Below are 14,772 nucleotides of genomic sequence, written 5' to 3' on the forward strand. Positions count from 1 at the left end.
CGGCTCCAGCTCAGCGTTTTATCTGGGAGCAGCCGCCGGCGTTTCTGTGACCATGTTCCGTCTCATTGGTGCACTGACATATTTACACGCGGGCCGGGGCCCGGGCAGCTGTGGATAAGGGGCCATATATCAAGAGAGGAAAAAGGGATGCAAAGATGAATTTTATGAAATATTTTCCATTTTCCTTTGACTTGGTTGTGCGTTTTGCTACGGCCCATTGGGCACTCACTCAGCACTTGGACATTTGGTCCGTGCAGTCTCGCCTATACTTCTAGTTGTGTCTACATGCCAAGCCTAGCCCAGTACCTGGCGCAGCCCTGGGGGAAAAGGGGATATTAAAAAAAAAAAAAAGGTAGTGGGGGGGAATTTCCTGCCCTCCAATGGCGTGTGCCACAGGAAAGAGAACGACGTCTTGTAAGTCAGCAAACAGTCTGGTCTGATTCCCACATGACCCAGCCTGTTGCATTTTACTTCTGAGTGCCAAAGTGAGAGGAATTATTTCCACTACTTTGTGAGAGAAAACAATCAAATCCCATTTGCAATTTAAGGAGGTCAAATCATCCTTAATTTCTTCTTTGGGCAATGGAAAGGGTTAATTCCTTACAGTGTTGACTTAATCCTTTCCTTTTTTTCCTGTGGCTGAGTAATAGGTTAGATGTGTTGACTCTGTTTAAAAAGACAAGCTTTGGACATAATATTAATGATATTGTATGTGCAATAACATTAGAAAACAAACAGAGAGGCACCTGGGGAGTCTGAAGGCATCTTCTGGCCTTTCTGGGCTGACAGCACAGAGTGGCTCTCCAACATTTCCATGTGGAAAAACATTATCTAGCACGAGAGAGTTTACTTTGAGTGACCCTCTTGCCTTTCAAACAATGAGATGTCAGGACTATTGTGAAGCTGAAAAGATGTTTAACGTGTTTCATAAGAACAGCCCATCGCTCAACCAGCCGAAGAGAGGAAAAAAGTAAAAAAGGAACCCAGACAAACAATTGGAAAGAAAAACTGGACATTTGAATGGAATAACTGCTGGTGTCTTTCCTCTGGCACTGACATCCTAACAAAGGGTGTGAGAGTTTTTTCCCTTATTATTTTTTGCAAGGCGAAGATGGGAGGAGAGCACTGTTTGTTTATTCATTTGTCTTAGAGCCACACTGACACAAAAAAGTCACTGCACATACCTGCCCATGGCTCAGGTTCATCCCATGGGAGTGGGAAGCCTGCAAGAACTGTACTCTCCCTTGATAGCCTACGTGAGATCCAAAACAGCACGTGGAAGTGTTTATTTCCAAGTCACCTTGGTATGGTCTGAAATCTAGGTAAGCCTAACCAGTCAGCTGTAGATACCACCTACCACAAATGTGTGCAAGGCCTTAGTACAAGTCTCACTTCCAAGACTTGTCAGGCTTTGTGCAGACATCCTGTCCTAAGCGACATGGTATAGGCAGAGTAAACTAGTTGCCCTATTGCTGCCGAACCACAGATTTCACTGGTACAACTGTGTTTAAATGGAACTGACTGGAGGCAGCCTCACCTTGGATAGAGAGCCAGCAGGTCCCAGGATGAGATCTTCTCCGTTGAGTCAAACATGCCTGCCGGCACTGCCAAAGAACCTTCCCAGAGTGCTCCTTGGAGCCCTCTCCCACGGATGGTTTCATTCGCTGCAGTGCAGCACCCGAGGCTGCGCTGCAAAGGAGCCCTGGAGGTCCTTGGGCACGCCGAGACCTCAGCAGATATTCTGTCAGGGAAAACAGACAGTCTTGAACAAGACTTATTTAGGTATTCACTTGTGCACCCTGTCCCATTAACAGATAATCACCACTTCAAGCTAGGACCTGGGGTTCATTTAGTGACTCACCCAACATCACACAGATGATGCTGACTTTGAGAATTACCCACCAAGCCAACTCACACCACCAGATTGCTTGTTGAGGATTGCACTGTATCTAGGAGTCCATTTTAATATATAAGAAGTGTAGGCTTTGGAGCTAAGATGGAACAGTAAATTAAATAGTGAGGCATTTGTCACATCTCTGCTCAAAGCAGGCTAACGTTTCATGTAAGGAATTACATGCTTCAGACAGTTGCAATCATCTTCTGCACAAATAATTTAAGCTTACTTGGTCTATTTTTTTCTGATTTAAATTTTTATTGGAAATATAAATACCGATGTCGGTCACCAAACCAAATAAAACAAACATATTGAGTAGGGGCTATTATAGACTAATATGGAAACAAATAATCTGCAAGTCTGGTTTTATTTATAAGTTTATTTGAGTTTTTACTCTAGGCTCATATTAATCGGGTTTGTGGTTTCCACATCTGTACTGCTGATGCCCAGCACAAACAGCATGCCAAGTTGGACCTGGGCATCCTCCAAGCTCTAGATGGAAAACATATGCTTCAGCTCTAGCTACCTCAAGACAAGCAGGGCAAGTAACCTACCAAACAACCACAGCGGGTGCAGCAGGCAGAGCAAAACTGCGGGGAGCTTCCTGAGGTGCCTGCTTGAAAGCTTCTTGCTTCTGACTTGCTCCAGGGGCAGCCAGGCTGCCGCCTATGTTATATTTGCTCTCCCTGATGATCAAGCGATACCAGTTCCCTGCACAGACTCCCTTTCCTCTAGCTGTAACTAGAAATTCCTAGACTGGACCAGTTAGTTCCCAGTGTCAGCTAGTAATACATATTGTGGAGAAAGATGGAAGAACTCCTGCAGACTGTGGCAATGCAGTATGAATTCTTTCCAGAACCCTTGATTAGTTTTAATATTTATTAAAAGCATTCTGAAAGTTCATGAGATCCATAAATATATATAAAGGATGCCCATGCCACTTGTCAAGCCAAAACGGATCCAGCTGTTCTGTGGTGCTGATCTCCGATTGCGGAGAATCCCTCTATTAATGAAAGATGTATAAAGGGAATCCCAAACTAGAAATATGATCTCTGCTAAAGACTGTTCAAATCAACTATGAGAGAATATTTCAGGGAAGTATGTGAACACAAGGCTGCTTCTCAGTACAGCTGAGATGCAGTCCTGGGAACCCATCTCCATGGGGATATCCGCGCTCCTTGCAGACGCTTCCCAGGACAAGCTGCTTCCAGACAAACTTTGCTTTGGGCTAGTGCAACGCCTTCCCCGAGTTTTGCGCCAGTACAACCACATCACTGCAACCCCCCCCCCCCAGGGGCCGACAGAAACTCAGCACAGTATGAGCGCTTCCTCCTACAGCAGAGGAGGCCAATATGCGAGCTCAGCAAAATGACATAACTGACAGTAGTGGGCGAAAAGGAAGCAGTATTCCTGTCATAAATGCAAGAAAATTGGCAGCAGGCGTCAAATTTATTCCCTTATGTACCCTCTGATGGTCATCCGGCAGCCTCTGCCACCTGTAGCAATTACCTCTTTCCTGATAAATTTGACAAAAGTGACGCACAGTGGTGCCATAAAATATGTTTTTTCAAGTTATTATAACATCATCTATATTGTTGTTCATACAACAACACCGTGATTTGTTTTAATTCAGCGCATGGACGGGGGGGAGGGAAGAAAAAATTAACGCACCCTCAGAGCCCCAGCCGTGTCGAAGGAAATCACTCAGTGTCGTCCATCCTCCTCCTCCTCCTCCTCCTCCGAGGCCTGGTGTGTCCAACACGGCTGCTCTGCGGCTCTCAAGCAGAGGCAGTTGTTTGAAACTGAGATGGCAAAAGAGCAGTGCCTGATAACAGAGCAGCAGATCTGTCATCAGCACAGAAGGCAGTTGTTCCTCGTGGCAGGGGCTAGAGAAAAGAAGATGCAATTAACAATTAGCTTTGGTAAGAGAAGACAAAACCCTTAGAACACAGTTTCTGCCGCAACAGATCAAGCCGCAGACTTAGGAGGTAACGGTTCAAAGTCCTGGTTCCTGCCTTGCTAGATATGCTATAAGATGAAAGAGAGAGTGAATTTCTCCTGCCACTTCGTTCTGGCTAACTAAGAACTGGGGCTCAGCCATGGAAAAAGGCCAATCTCACAATAGTTTCAGGAAACGAAAACAGCTTTGCAGCATTTCCAAACAAACCTAGCACACCTTCAGCTTTGTATTTTAGGCACGAAGTTCAGGCGTCTCACTGCAGAAAGCGAATGGAAGTGTTTCAGCGGGTGCTGCGCTATCTCCTCAGGCCGCCCTCCCCGCGCAGCTCCCCCGCTTCTGAAGTTAAAGCCAAGTTCACGCAGAGCTCTTGGTGTCGCAAGCAGGCTTCGCTTTCACAGGTTTGACCTTCGAGCGGCATCCTCCTGCTCCCAAACTGGCGTTAACAGTTCTGTAAAACAGACACAGAAACTTAGATTAGAAAGATCACGCCAGTGACACTGCTTATACGCATAATCTGAAGGACTATCATCTACATTGCCTGCTTCAAATCAGCTCCCTTAAACCCTGCTGTCAGCGCAGCCGGGGCAGCAGCCTACCCAGGAAGCGAAGTCGCTGAGCAGCGAGTCCAAGCTATGCAAAACCAGGGTGAACTTTGCTGGTCTCCGCGAGCTCAAGGGAACACGCGGGAACGACCCACCGCGGCACAGCCTCAGCCCTGGTGCTGGAGACCCAACGCAGCAGCCCCTACCCTGCCGCAGGTGCGGACGGCTGCCGGGGAGGCTTTACACCCGGGCTGAGTCCCTTGGGACCGAGCCTGCACGCAGCTACGCGGGGCCAAGACACAGGAACGCCAGGTAGGCTCGACTGAAATGGTAAGCGTGTCAACTTGGAAAGGCTGTTTAACACTTACTGTACCAGGGCAAAGATGAAGGCAGGTGCTGCTCTGCTTGAACGGTGTTTTTCCACTGTCAGTCACAGGCTTCATAGAATCTGGTAGAATAAGACAAAGAAATGGAATATTCCCCCAGTAATCTTTCTAAAAGCTGTTATTATCACTGCCATGACTCCTCCTGTACTGTCCTGTACTGTCCTCTTGCCAAGGAAAATCCATGATGGTCAAAGGACGCCATTCCTGGACATAGGTCCTAAGTGTATCGTCAAGAGTTGCCTCTGAAAGAAGGCCTGGATTCTTAGCTTACAAATTCCAGCTATAACAGATCTGTGGGACTTCATTTTCATCAGGAATGAGATCCATCTAATTCAGATTAGTGCTACATCTTCCACAAGCCAATCCTTGAAAAAGGAAATGAAACAGTTTTGCGCTATAAGTACAACAAAAAATAAGTATTTGTATAATTACTTTTGGATAATTTTCATTCATAAATTTATAACTACACCATCAGTGTTGCCCGCCTGACAGACGCCGCTTGGGCACAGCTTGACCTGCAGTTGTAACCATGGCTGTTCCCCTCTGGAGCAGTTGGTCTCCTGGGAGCACCACGCCGAGGTATTGCAAGCCCTGTGAGCATGCTCCTGGTGGGGCCACATCTAGATATGTGCAAATACCATCAACTAAAGCACATGCCAGAAACAGTGCTTTTATGCAGAGAAGCCAGGTATCTCCTCTCTGTACAACGCCTTTTGCATGGACTAATTGGACTCCCAAATGATACTGAAGAACTACCTTATTCTGAGTTCACAGTCCACAGGTGCTGGAAACCAAATCCAGCACAAGTGGCAGGGTTGGCTCAACATCCAGTACGACATTGCCTGCCATTCTCTCCTCTCCTCTCCTCTCCTCCCCTTTCCTTTCCTTTTTTTTTTTTTTTCTTTCTCCATAGGGCACTACAATTATTTGTTCTTGCGGTGATTAATTTCAGAACTTGCACCTAATTTGACCCTAATAACTTTGGCTGCAAAGAAGCAACAGGGACAATTCCTTGTTGATCCAGACAACTTATCACCCCACGAACACAATAAAAAGGGAGAGCCCGTTATCAACAGGGAGATGCCCATTAGTATTTTTACAGGCAGAAAGTCGGGAGCTCCCTTATCAAGCAGAGAGGCTTGTACTCCAGGCACGCAGGGGGGAGGCCGGCTGCTTTCAGCCTGCAAGGCCACACAATATGGGAAGTGGGCGCTTGAAAGAGGAGTGGGAAGAATGACAGATGGTTTGTGCCTGTGCGTTTTTTTAGAGGACACCGGGTTCCTGCCATGGGAACAGGGTGGACAGTAAAGGCAGCGACTAGACGTGAAGAGTGACAAAGCAAGTCAGCCACGGACGGCCCGTGGGAGGCCAGAGGAAATGCACCATTAGTCAAAGTTGGAGGAAAAATAAAATGCGATGACAACTGGGCCATTCATGTGCTTCCCCTTCAAGGACTGACCAGACCCTTCGCAGCTCAAAAGACTCAAGTATCAGCTTCTTTTTCTCTTCAGCCAGGCTAATGTGCACCAGCACAGTCTGAGAAACTCCCCTGTCACTTATATTAATTTTTATCTTGTTGTTCTTGGCTACACTTCACTGAAGCACAGTGATGGAGAGTGCTTCAATCAATAATGCAGATCCAAGCAAGCACCCCCTCTGCTGCTGTTAGGCATCAGTTCCACAGCATAAAGCAAATGTTCACCCAACTTGTGAACTGGAGAAATAACAGGAGCACTTCCAGAACCAGAGAGCAAGACAACGAGGTGGCCTCACAAGGACATGTAAGCCCCACACATGGACAATCCCATCACAGGCCAGGATAACTGTCTGCTGTTCAAGAAATTTGCTGCTTGACACGAAAGTAGAGCTCGCAGTAACCACAGCGACAGAGGAGAAGGTGGCCTTGCATTTCACAAGCAAATTTCATCAGATGCTCCACTCTGCCACCATCAGGGAACCCCAGAGGCACCGTTGTCGCAACTCGTGAACCTGACGTATTTTGTCATTAAGGAAAGATGATGCCCTCCAGAAGGCCCCCGTGTAAACACTCACAGTGGTCGATCCTTTGGGCTTCACTGGGGAAGGACTTGCTTTGAACTGGCTCCTCCAGAGCTGTGGCATTCCCAGATTTTGAAAGTGACTGTTTCAAGAGCTTGGTGGAAGAATAAGTGCACGAGGGAGCTAAAAGGAAGAAGCAAGCAGAGAATGCTGAAACGTTCTGCTAATAATATATTGGACTCTTATCCCATCCAGGGAATTCACTGATTAATGCTTCAATAGGGCCAAATGTAACTGAAGTAAAACTGAAAGAGCATCCCACAGAAAAACAAAATGGGGGGGGGGGGAAATCAAAGACCAGGGAGGAATACAGTTCAATTCCTAATTAAGGACAGGACCAAAGTCCTCCCCTAAAACTTGAAGGAGTCCTGGATATATGTAGAATGAACAAGGCCAGGAATCAATGTAAACAAAGTCCAAAGTGTCAAGAGAATTCTCCTTATTTTTCCTGTGTTTGAAATATGTCTATGAAATAAACTCAATGAGAACACAAAGAGGCAAAAATCAAAAGGTCTTTCATGATTTAATTGGATCCAAGTCCAGCGTAAATTAAATAGTTAAAAAAAAAAAAAAAATCTTTTGACAATCTGAGAGATGTTTCTTATGTTTCCAAAGCAGCTTGTGCTCTTTAAATTGCTTCCTGTTATGTGGCTAATAATCTCTGTTTTCTACATTAGTGGAATCATTCATCCAAGCGAGCCGAATTGAGCAGCTCTATCAGAGCACGAACACCCTGCTGCCCAAACCACTGTGCCTGAACCACTGTGCCCAACAACGTCTTCCCAATTATTTAGCAGTCTCCTGCCAGCAGAACATTAGCTCACTCCATTTCTCTAAGGAAAATGCCTGGGTTTCCTGATGTTTTCAGCTGTGTTTGTACAACTTGCCTTCGTGTGAAGTTGAAAATTAATGCGCTTCCTCTCCATCCTTTGAGAGAAACACAAAAAGGAAGATTATCAAGATTAAATAAAAATGCCAAAACTCAATCCTTTGTCTCTGTTGAACAGAAGTGTTTCACTAAATAGCCAAGATTCCTGTGCATCACTAATTGTGTTAGACACTCAGGCATCATGTAAGACCCTTCAATCTCCTGTATAAAGCTAAAAGCTGCTAAGTAACCTGTTGCACTGACACAGCGTTGAATAGAATATTGTTCAGCTACATTATGGCTCATTCGCACATTAGTAAGAAATCAAAATAAAACAAGCTTTCAACACCGACTCTGTTTTGTTAGGAATACACAGTGGAATAATATATTTGGACTTTGTCTCACAGGTAGCCTGCAAAGAAGGGAAAGTGGTTGTGTATTTCCTTGTTTTTTTTGTTTTTTTTTTTTTTTTAAGTTGAAAGCCTAAAAGGTGTCTTTTTTTTTTTTTTTTAAACACTGTTTTCTTTCCCCTGGTACTTTGGAAATATTAGGTAGTTATTTCCTTATTTTAGTAGAGTTATGTAATACCCTAATAGACAAAGGCTGAGAGGTATCTATAGTCCTTTTGTTTCAGATTTGTTTGAGTTATGTTAACACCTACCTAATTCCAACTCCTAATACAGCCTTGGGAAAAAGAGGTCTCCTTGTGAAAGATTTAAGAGGAAGGATCTTGCCTTTCAGTTTTCTGCCAAGACAAGGAAGAACAAGCCTGATTCCCGTGTTTCTTCAATGTAAGGGGAACAAGGATGGAAAAACATGAATAGCGTTCCTGGTGGTCATACACTCTGTAAGAAAACGAGGGGGCACAGAAAGGGTATCCTTACAGTTCATCTTCCATGGTGTGTAAAGGGTTTGCTTAAAAAATTGTATTAATAGATTGGACATACCCTTCCACAAACTGCTGAGACTTTTACCTGGAATAATCCCCCCTCCCCCCACCCGCCCCGAGATGCTGGTTCTAACAGGCTGCAACTCCCAACACCTCGATCCAGCTAACAATGCAAAGCACCTTGTTCAAACAAGACTGGTCTCCATTTCACACTACCCCCAGGGAATATCCACTTTTCCCTTCATACTATATCTTTCTGACTGATGCAATCAGATTTTGGAAACCTGCCTTATTAGTTTATATTCCAGCTTCTTAAGGATGATGCTAATTTTCCATTGTAGGACCAGCAGATTTTAGATGTGCTAGATCTTGTCTATAAGAAACAAAAAAAACCAGCATGCACAGTACTTGGATGTCATGCTTAAAAATGGACTTTAGTGAACAGCACTCCTTGCAAAGAAAGTCTGGGGGCTGAGGTGGGGAAGACACTCTCCTAACCCTAGGAGTGCTCAAAACAAGATACTTTAAAGTCATATGCTGAACAGAGAGACACATCTGCATTTTCTGATTCATGTGAGATTTTTTTCCTTAATTTCTACACCAGTTCACCATTCTAATTTTGTTCTCCCTAGATTGGTGGTTTACTATTATAGCTTCATGCTGAGATGGCCTAAGAGTTCCATTATATCCGTTAAAGATTAGATCATTTTCTTTTGTTTCCCACAGCAAGTAGGATCCCATTCATGTCCCAAACAGAACGTCAGTAGCTTGAATGGTGTTTTCTTAAGGTGAGTATAAGATTAAAGACTGAAATCAGATGCAGCGTTGCCAAAGCCTTTGTAATATGCATGTTTCTTATGGCAAGATGATTGACAAGGATTGCAATAAGGTGCTGAAGGGGATATTTCACCTGGCCCATCAAAATTCAATGTAGAGGATTAGAACTAAGAAGAGCTGACAATATTGACTTTGAGTGCCACAACGGAAATATAATTAGCTCTTTGACATGCAGTGGACAGAAATACTCCATTTCTAAAAAAATCAACTAGAGTAATTACACCAAATTTGTTGCGTGCTGCCCTGGAAAAAAAAAAAAAAAGTCTGTTCTTCTGTTTCTTTCTTTTCCAGTAAAATTCAAGTTTGGCACTAGAATAAATGCATACAAAACCAGCCTTTCTGCTGGAAGAACATCAGGAAAACTTTGTGCATAAAACTAAAAAAACTCTCTTAAAAGAGAGCACACAAACCTGAAAGAATGAAAAAGTCAATGAATTTTATAAAAGTTTACTTATTGCAAAACAAACTGTCTGCACTATGCTTATTAAAGGCATATTTCATTGCCTAATCATAGATGTCTATTGTACCTTTTATGTTGTGAATAATAATTGCAGTCTGTTCCCCAACTGTAATTCCAAAAGACATTTTGGCATATGCTTATATTGATTCCCCTTTAACAAAGCACTTGAGAGACATGCTTGCATCCCACTGAAATTAATGGCTAACATTAACTTTGAGCACATTGATTTCACTGGGATTTAGACACATGGCAAATTATATGGGCACAAAGTTACCTACTTTGCTGGATAGGCACGAACCTCTGAAGAGGAGACTTTGAGCACAAAAGTCTGTATAATGTGCAACTAGTTTGATTAGAAATACACTTTTGCTAACACAGCTATTCCGGTAAAAACAAACGCCACACTGCAATATATTTGCTGGAGTGAAATACCTTTTCTAGCGCCTGATCTGGAATAACCTACAATGTAGAAATATTTTCCAATAGATATAACTATGTACAGTGCATGCATAAATGGGAAAAGGCAAAACTTAGTTATAGACAATATCTTAGCATTGAGAACAAGCTATCATTAGGTATAATCCAAATACTGTAGTACATTCAATTCCCAATTTATAAAAATTAGTGTCTATATGCTTCTCTGTTAATAATTTCCCTTTTGTGCTATTCCTGATTGCTGCAGGATTAACTGGTATATGAAAATAAGGAGAAAAAGAATAATCATAATGATGCTTACCTTGCTGCCTTTTTAGCCACTGTTCCTAGTTATCCTAATTAGTTAGAAACCGCAGTGAAATATTCCAGGAAATTAAAACAGAATAAAAACTGCAGAAGTAAAAATGCCTTTAAATGCATTCTAGTCAATATTCCTTCTCAGAATCGCATCAAGGGCAAATCCTGAGGGAGTGTTAAACTAGCCTATTTGAGAAGCTCAATCAGTATCATCTGACTTAATGGGAACTTTTCAAAAGAAACGAACTTAAGAAATAAAAGGAAATTGAGATTAATTCAAAACAATGCAGTTCTCTTTTCTGACTGAGAAGTTTCTCAGAGTTTTTAAACAATGTTTTTCTAGTCATTTCCTAATTCATTTTCCAACTTTTTTACCTAGCAGTACCCACTGCTTTGCTGTTTCGTTGCCTTCACTTGGCTTTGCTGTAGTGCATTTTTTCCACTGTATTTTGTAGTGGAAAATCCAAAGTGAATAGCTAAACATATAATAGTTTAAGCCCCGTATAGTGCACTGCCTGCACTGTATTTCAAGGGAGTTCCCTCTTGATGAGTCTTCAAGAAGCATGTCAACACACACGGACTGTGAACATACCTGTTAGACCTCATTAGATGGAAAAAAAGAGGAGAGTATTTGAAACCACCATTACTAGGGTCTAGGGGTTCTCTTAGTTTAAAACAGTTGAGAAGGTCATCCAGCCTGGAATAATCTCTATGGTTATTCAGTTTAGGCATAAGAGAGACAGACAGATATTAACATTTTTGTTTTAAGGGGTCTCAGTCTGGCTACTACTTCTAGTTTCCTTGACACATACCACAACCAAGAGAAACAGCAGTAGGATCAACAAGGAAATCTTTTGTAAGCAGAAACTCTATTTGCAAAATTAAAAAAATACATTCAAACACTTACTAGAAAAAATTATTCTTTATTAATTCATAACACAGCACAATAAATATTGGGATCATATATATGAGGGACCCAGCAATCCTCAGACTTGTCTGCACCATGGTATGGTTTGACAAACAAGCCCTCATTAGCTGGCACCCTGAGAAGCCTGACTAAAATTATTTTTACCTTTCACATATCATCAGTAATTTGCTGCGTACATCAGCCATTTCAGTTGACATTAGTCAGGCTTAAAAAAAAAAAAAATCTTAAGGACCATCCCTGGAAAGTTATGGAAGGAATCCATTAGGAAAAAAAGCACGATCACAGTAGTTTTCATTATTCTGTCTTGCTCCCAGTTCTGATGTTACGGTTATGTAGGTGTGAATGGACATTTAGTTTTACTTTGGTGGGCAACAACATTTTGCACTAAATAAGGAACAGAACTAGGCTGCAACTCAAGATAAGAGCAATTTTCAGTAAGTCCACACAGCAATTCTAAAACCAAAAACTGCTCCATGACATTACTTCAGAGAATGCTGACATGCATTAATTTCACACCCCAAATACACTGAGGACACTTTTCCATGAACTCTCTCTATTTGTTGTCCCAAATCATTATTTTCAGCTTTATAATGAATGAAATAAACTCATCTTTCCATTGATTTGTCGGTAGCAGAAGTGAATTCAGTCTGTTGGATGCATTGCCAACAGGACAATGCAGCCACTTTTGCATGGCTGAATCCCAGTGCTTTAATTCATGGCTGCAAAAGAAACTGTGATAGGGAATCCCTAGGAAAAAAAACCCTCTTGTATACCTATACACATTCCATTTTAGTCAGGGGTGGGGTGATTCTCACATCAAGATCTCTGTAGACTGAGATGCTCAGTATCTCAATGTTTGAAATACAAAGTAAAATATTTTCAAAAAAATAACTTACTATGAACTTTGTTTTTTTACAGCTGGGAAAATCTAGTAGGTTTTTGGCTGTATCATATCCCCAGGCCTTTATTAAAGGAGACGGGAACTTTCTGAGTGCACAGGTAGGCACCCATTCACATGCAGACGTAAAATTTTCATACCATTTCTTCTAAAGGCAGTAGCAATGTTTGGGCAGCATTCCAACTATACTTCTACTCAAAATATTTCTTTTCATCCACAAGCTTATGGAAGATTTCAGAGCTGAAAAAAAATGCATCAGCAGATCTGATAGGGAATGCCACTTGCACTAAAACTTTATCATTACTTCCTTCTTTTACTAGAAGTGTCAGGAAGTTTTAGAGAGAAAGCATTAAGGGTTTTTTTTGTTTGTTTTTAAGTCAGAACAAATCCTTGAAAACAGAATATTTTCGTATCAATGAGTGTGATAAACGCTGTTACATCCCTTTTTTTTTTTTAAATGTCTGATCAATTTTTCTCAAATAGTTTCTCATGACAGATACAACTCTGGTGATAAGAAATATTTCACCTTTGAAATAGACCAATCGCTTGCCTGTGTTGCAATCTGCAGTGAAACAGCAGTCAAAGAAAAATATGGCAAAGATATACATGATCATGAGACTATTCTCCCAAACTGCAATAAGCAGAAGTAGGACAGCTAAGAAAATATCAAATTCCATTTGCAGAAACATTGATATAAATTAACAGCAAAAAAGAAAAGTTTTGTTTTATCTAAAGATCGCCTCTCCCTTTCATGCATGCATTACTAGTGTAAAGGCTGCAAAATCTTAGTGACTATGCTTATCAAAATATTGGCAACTGCAACTTGGACTGAAATTCAAAGCAGTTTGTTTTGGGTTTTGCCTTTGTCAGGCTACCTGTTTAACAGGGTTCTGCAAAAGAAGCTTCACTGTAAGATTTCTAATTTTTTTTTTTATTGTCACAAATTAACCAGCATCTCCCCCTTCTGGCTAGCAGAAAAATAAGCAGGAACTTGCAATAGAAATATGCTTTCTTACTCTGGCCAATATTCTGAAAAAATTTTGCAGAGAATTATTTTCAAAGTGTGTTCTGAGAAGGACCATTTCCTCTCTAAATCACTGTTTAATACAGTTCCCTTCAGTAATACGTATTTTATTAAAGACCAAATCTCAAGTCATTCAAAAGTGGCATCCAGCTTATCAGTGACTAAATATTAAAAGCAAACCAACAAAGCTATCACTGGGTCAGCCAGATTTCCACATTCTATCAAACAGAAAAAGCTGCATGAGCTAGAATATTTGTGGCTTTGATTCTATTGTCAATATTGCTTAGTATGTGGTGTTCAAGCAGTAATTTGAGAGATGTCAATTTAATTTGAACTGAAATGAATTAGCAATTTCAAGAGTGGGAAGAGAAGTCACCATAACATGAAGCTCTTTCTTTAGCACCTCTGAACTGACTAAAACACCTATCAGCCTTCACACCATAATGTTATGACCACACTGCCAGGGAATTCATCCAGTAGCAGCACAGCTTCAGTGATAATTGATCTTCTATCAAATTCCTGAACACAGCACATTTTAAAGAAAAAACGAAGATGGCTGCTTACCTATTGTTACACACTCTGGGAACGTGTTTCTACTGGTGAGCACAGAGTCTCAGTGTCCAAGATTAGGATCAGTAATGAACTATCCAAGTATTTCAGAGAAGGTATCTTCGGTGCGCTTCTAAGGGAGGCCCTGTCTGATTCCTGGCATCTGCATGAACATAGTGCGAGACACGTCTATTGGCAGTCAGCCATGCCAACAGAGAAACTCATATGACAACCATTTAAATTGTAGAAGGCCTCAGATGGCAATGGCTTCAGATACATTTTTATATATAAAACAGTGATTATTCCTTAGCTCTGAGCAAGAGAAGAGTTATAGACGCTTTGAAAGGGCAAGAGAGATGTGTTATAGTAGAACTGCATTGGTTTTAGAACTATGAGGATGGGAGAACAATATCTTAATCTGACTGTGAGAAAAAGGTGTCTACAGAGGGAATTTGAAAGATTCCTGGAACTCCAACCATTAAAATGGTTTCAACTCAAAATGCCCCTTTTCTATTTTGTGCTCTTTTTCCTTCTTTCCAGGGATGGTATTTAACCTCAGCAGCCTGTGACTGTTGCATCCAAGCCAGAACGCTTTGTAATATGTAACTTGGTAATTTCTTCAGCACAGGTAGGGTGAATGCCAATTGTCTTCATTAGTTGAGGATAGGTAGCACCACATCTACAAAAAAGAAGAAGAAGAAGAAAAAAAGAAAACAGTCATACACTGTTTACCTAAAATTGCTAGAG

At 41.7% G+C, this 14,772-nt stretch overlaps 1 protein-coding gene across 1 annotated transcript in view; it reads right to left on the minus strand.

The window, feature by feature from the left end:
• Nucleotides 1-11,529: 11,529 nt before the first annotated feature.
• The window catches only part of TXNRD2 (thioredoxin reductase 2), a 38,999-nt gene continuing 35,756 nt past the window's right edge, over nucleotides 11,530-14,772 (minus strand). The window contains exon 17 of the mRNA XM_067307358.1: nucleotides 11,530-14,704. Coding sequence (XP_067163459.1) covers nucleotides 14,581-14,704 — 124 coding nt within the window. The 3' untranslated portion in view covers nucleotides 11,530-14,580. The remainder of the gene's footprint in view (nucleotides 14,705-14,772) is intronic.

This window comes from Apteryx mantelli, chromosome 17 (genome assembly GCF_036417845.1).
Source record: "Apteryx mantelli isolate bAptMan1 chromosome 17, bAptMan1.hap1, whole genome shotgun sequence".
NCBI lineage: Eukaryota > Metazoa > Chordata > Aves > Apterygiformes > Apterygidae > Apteryx > Apteryx mantelli.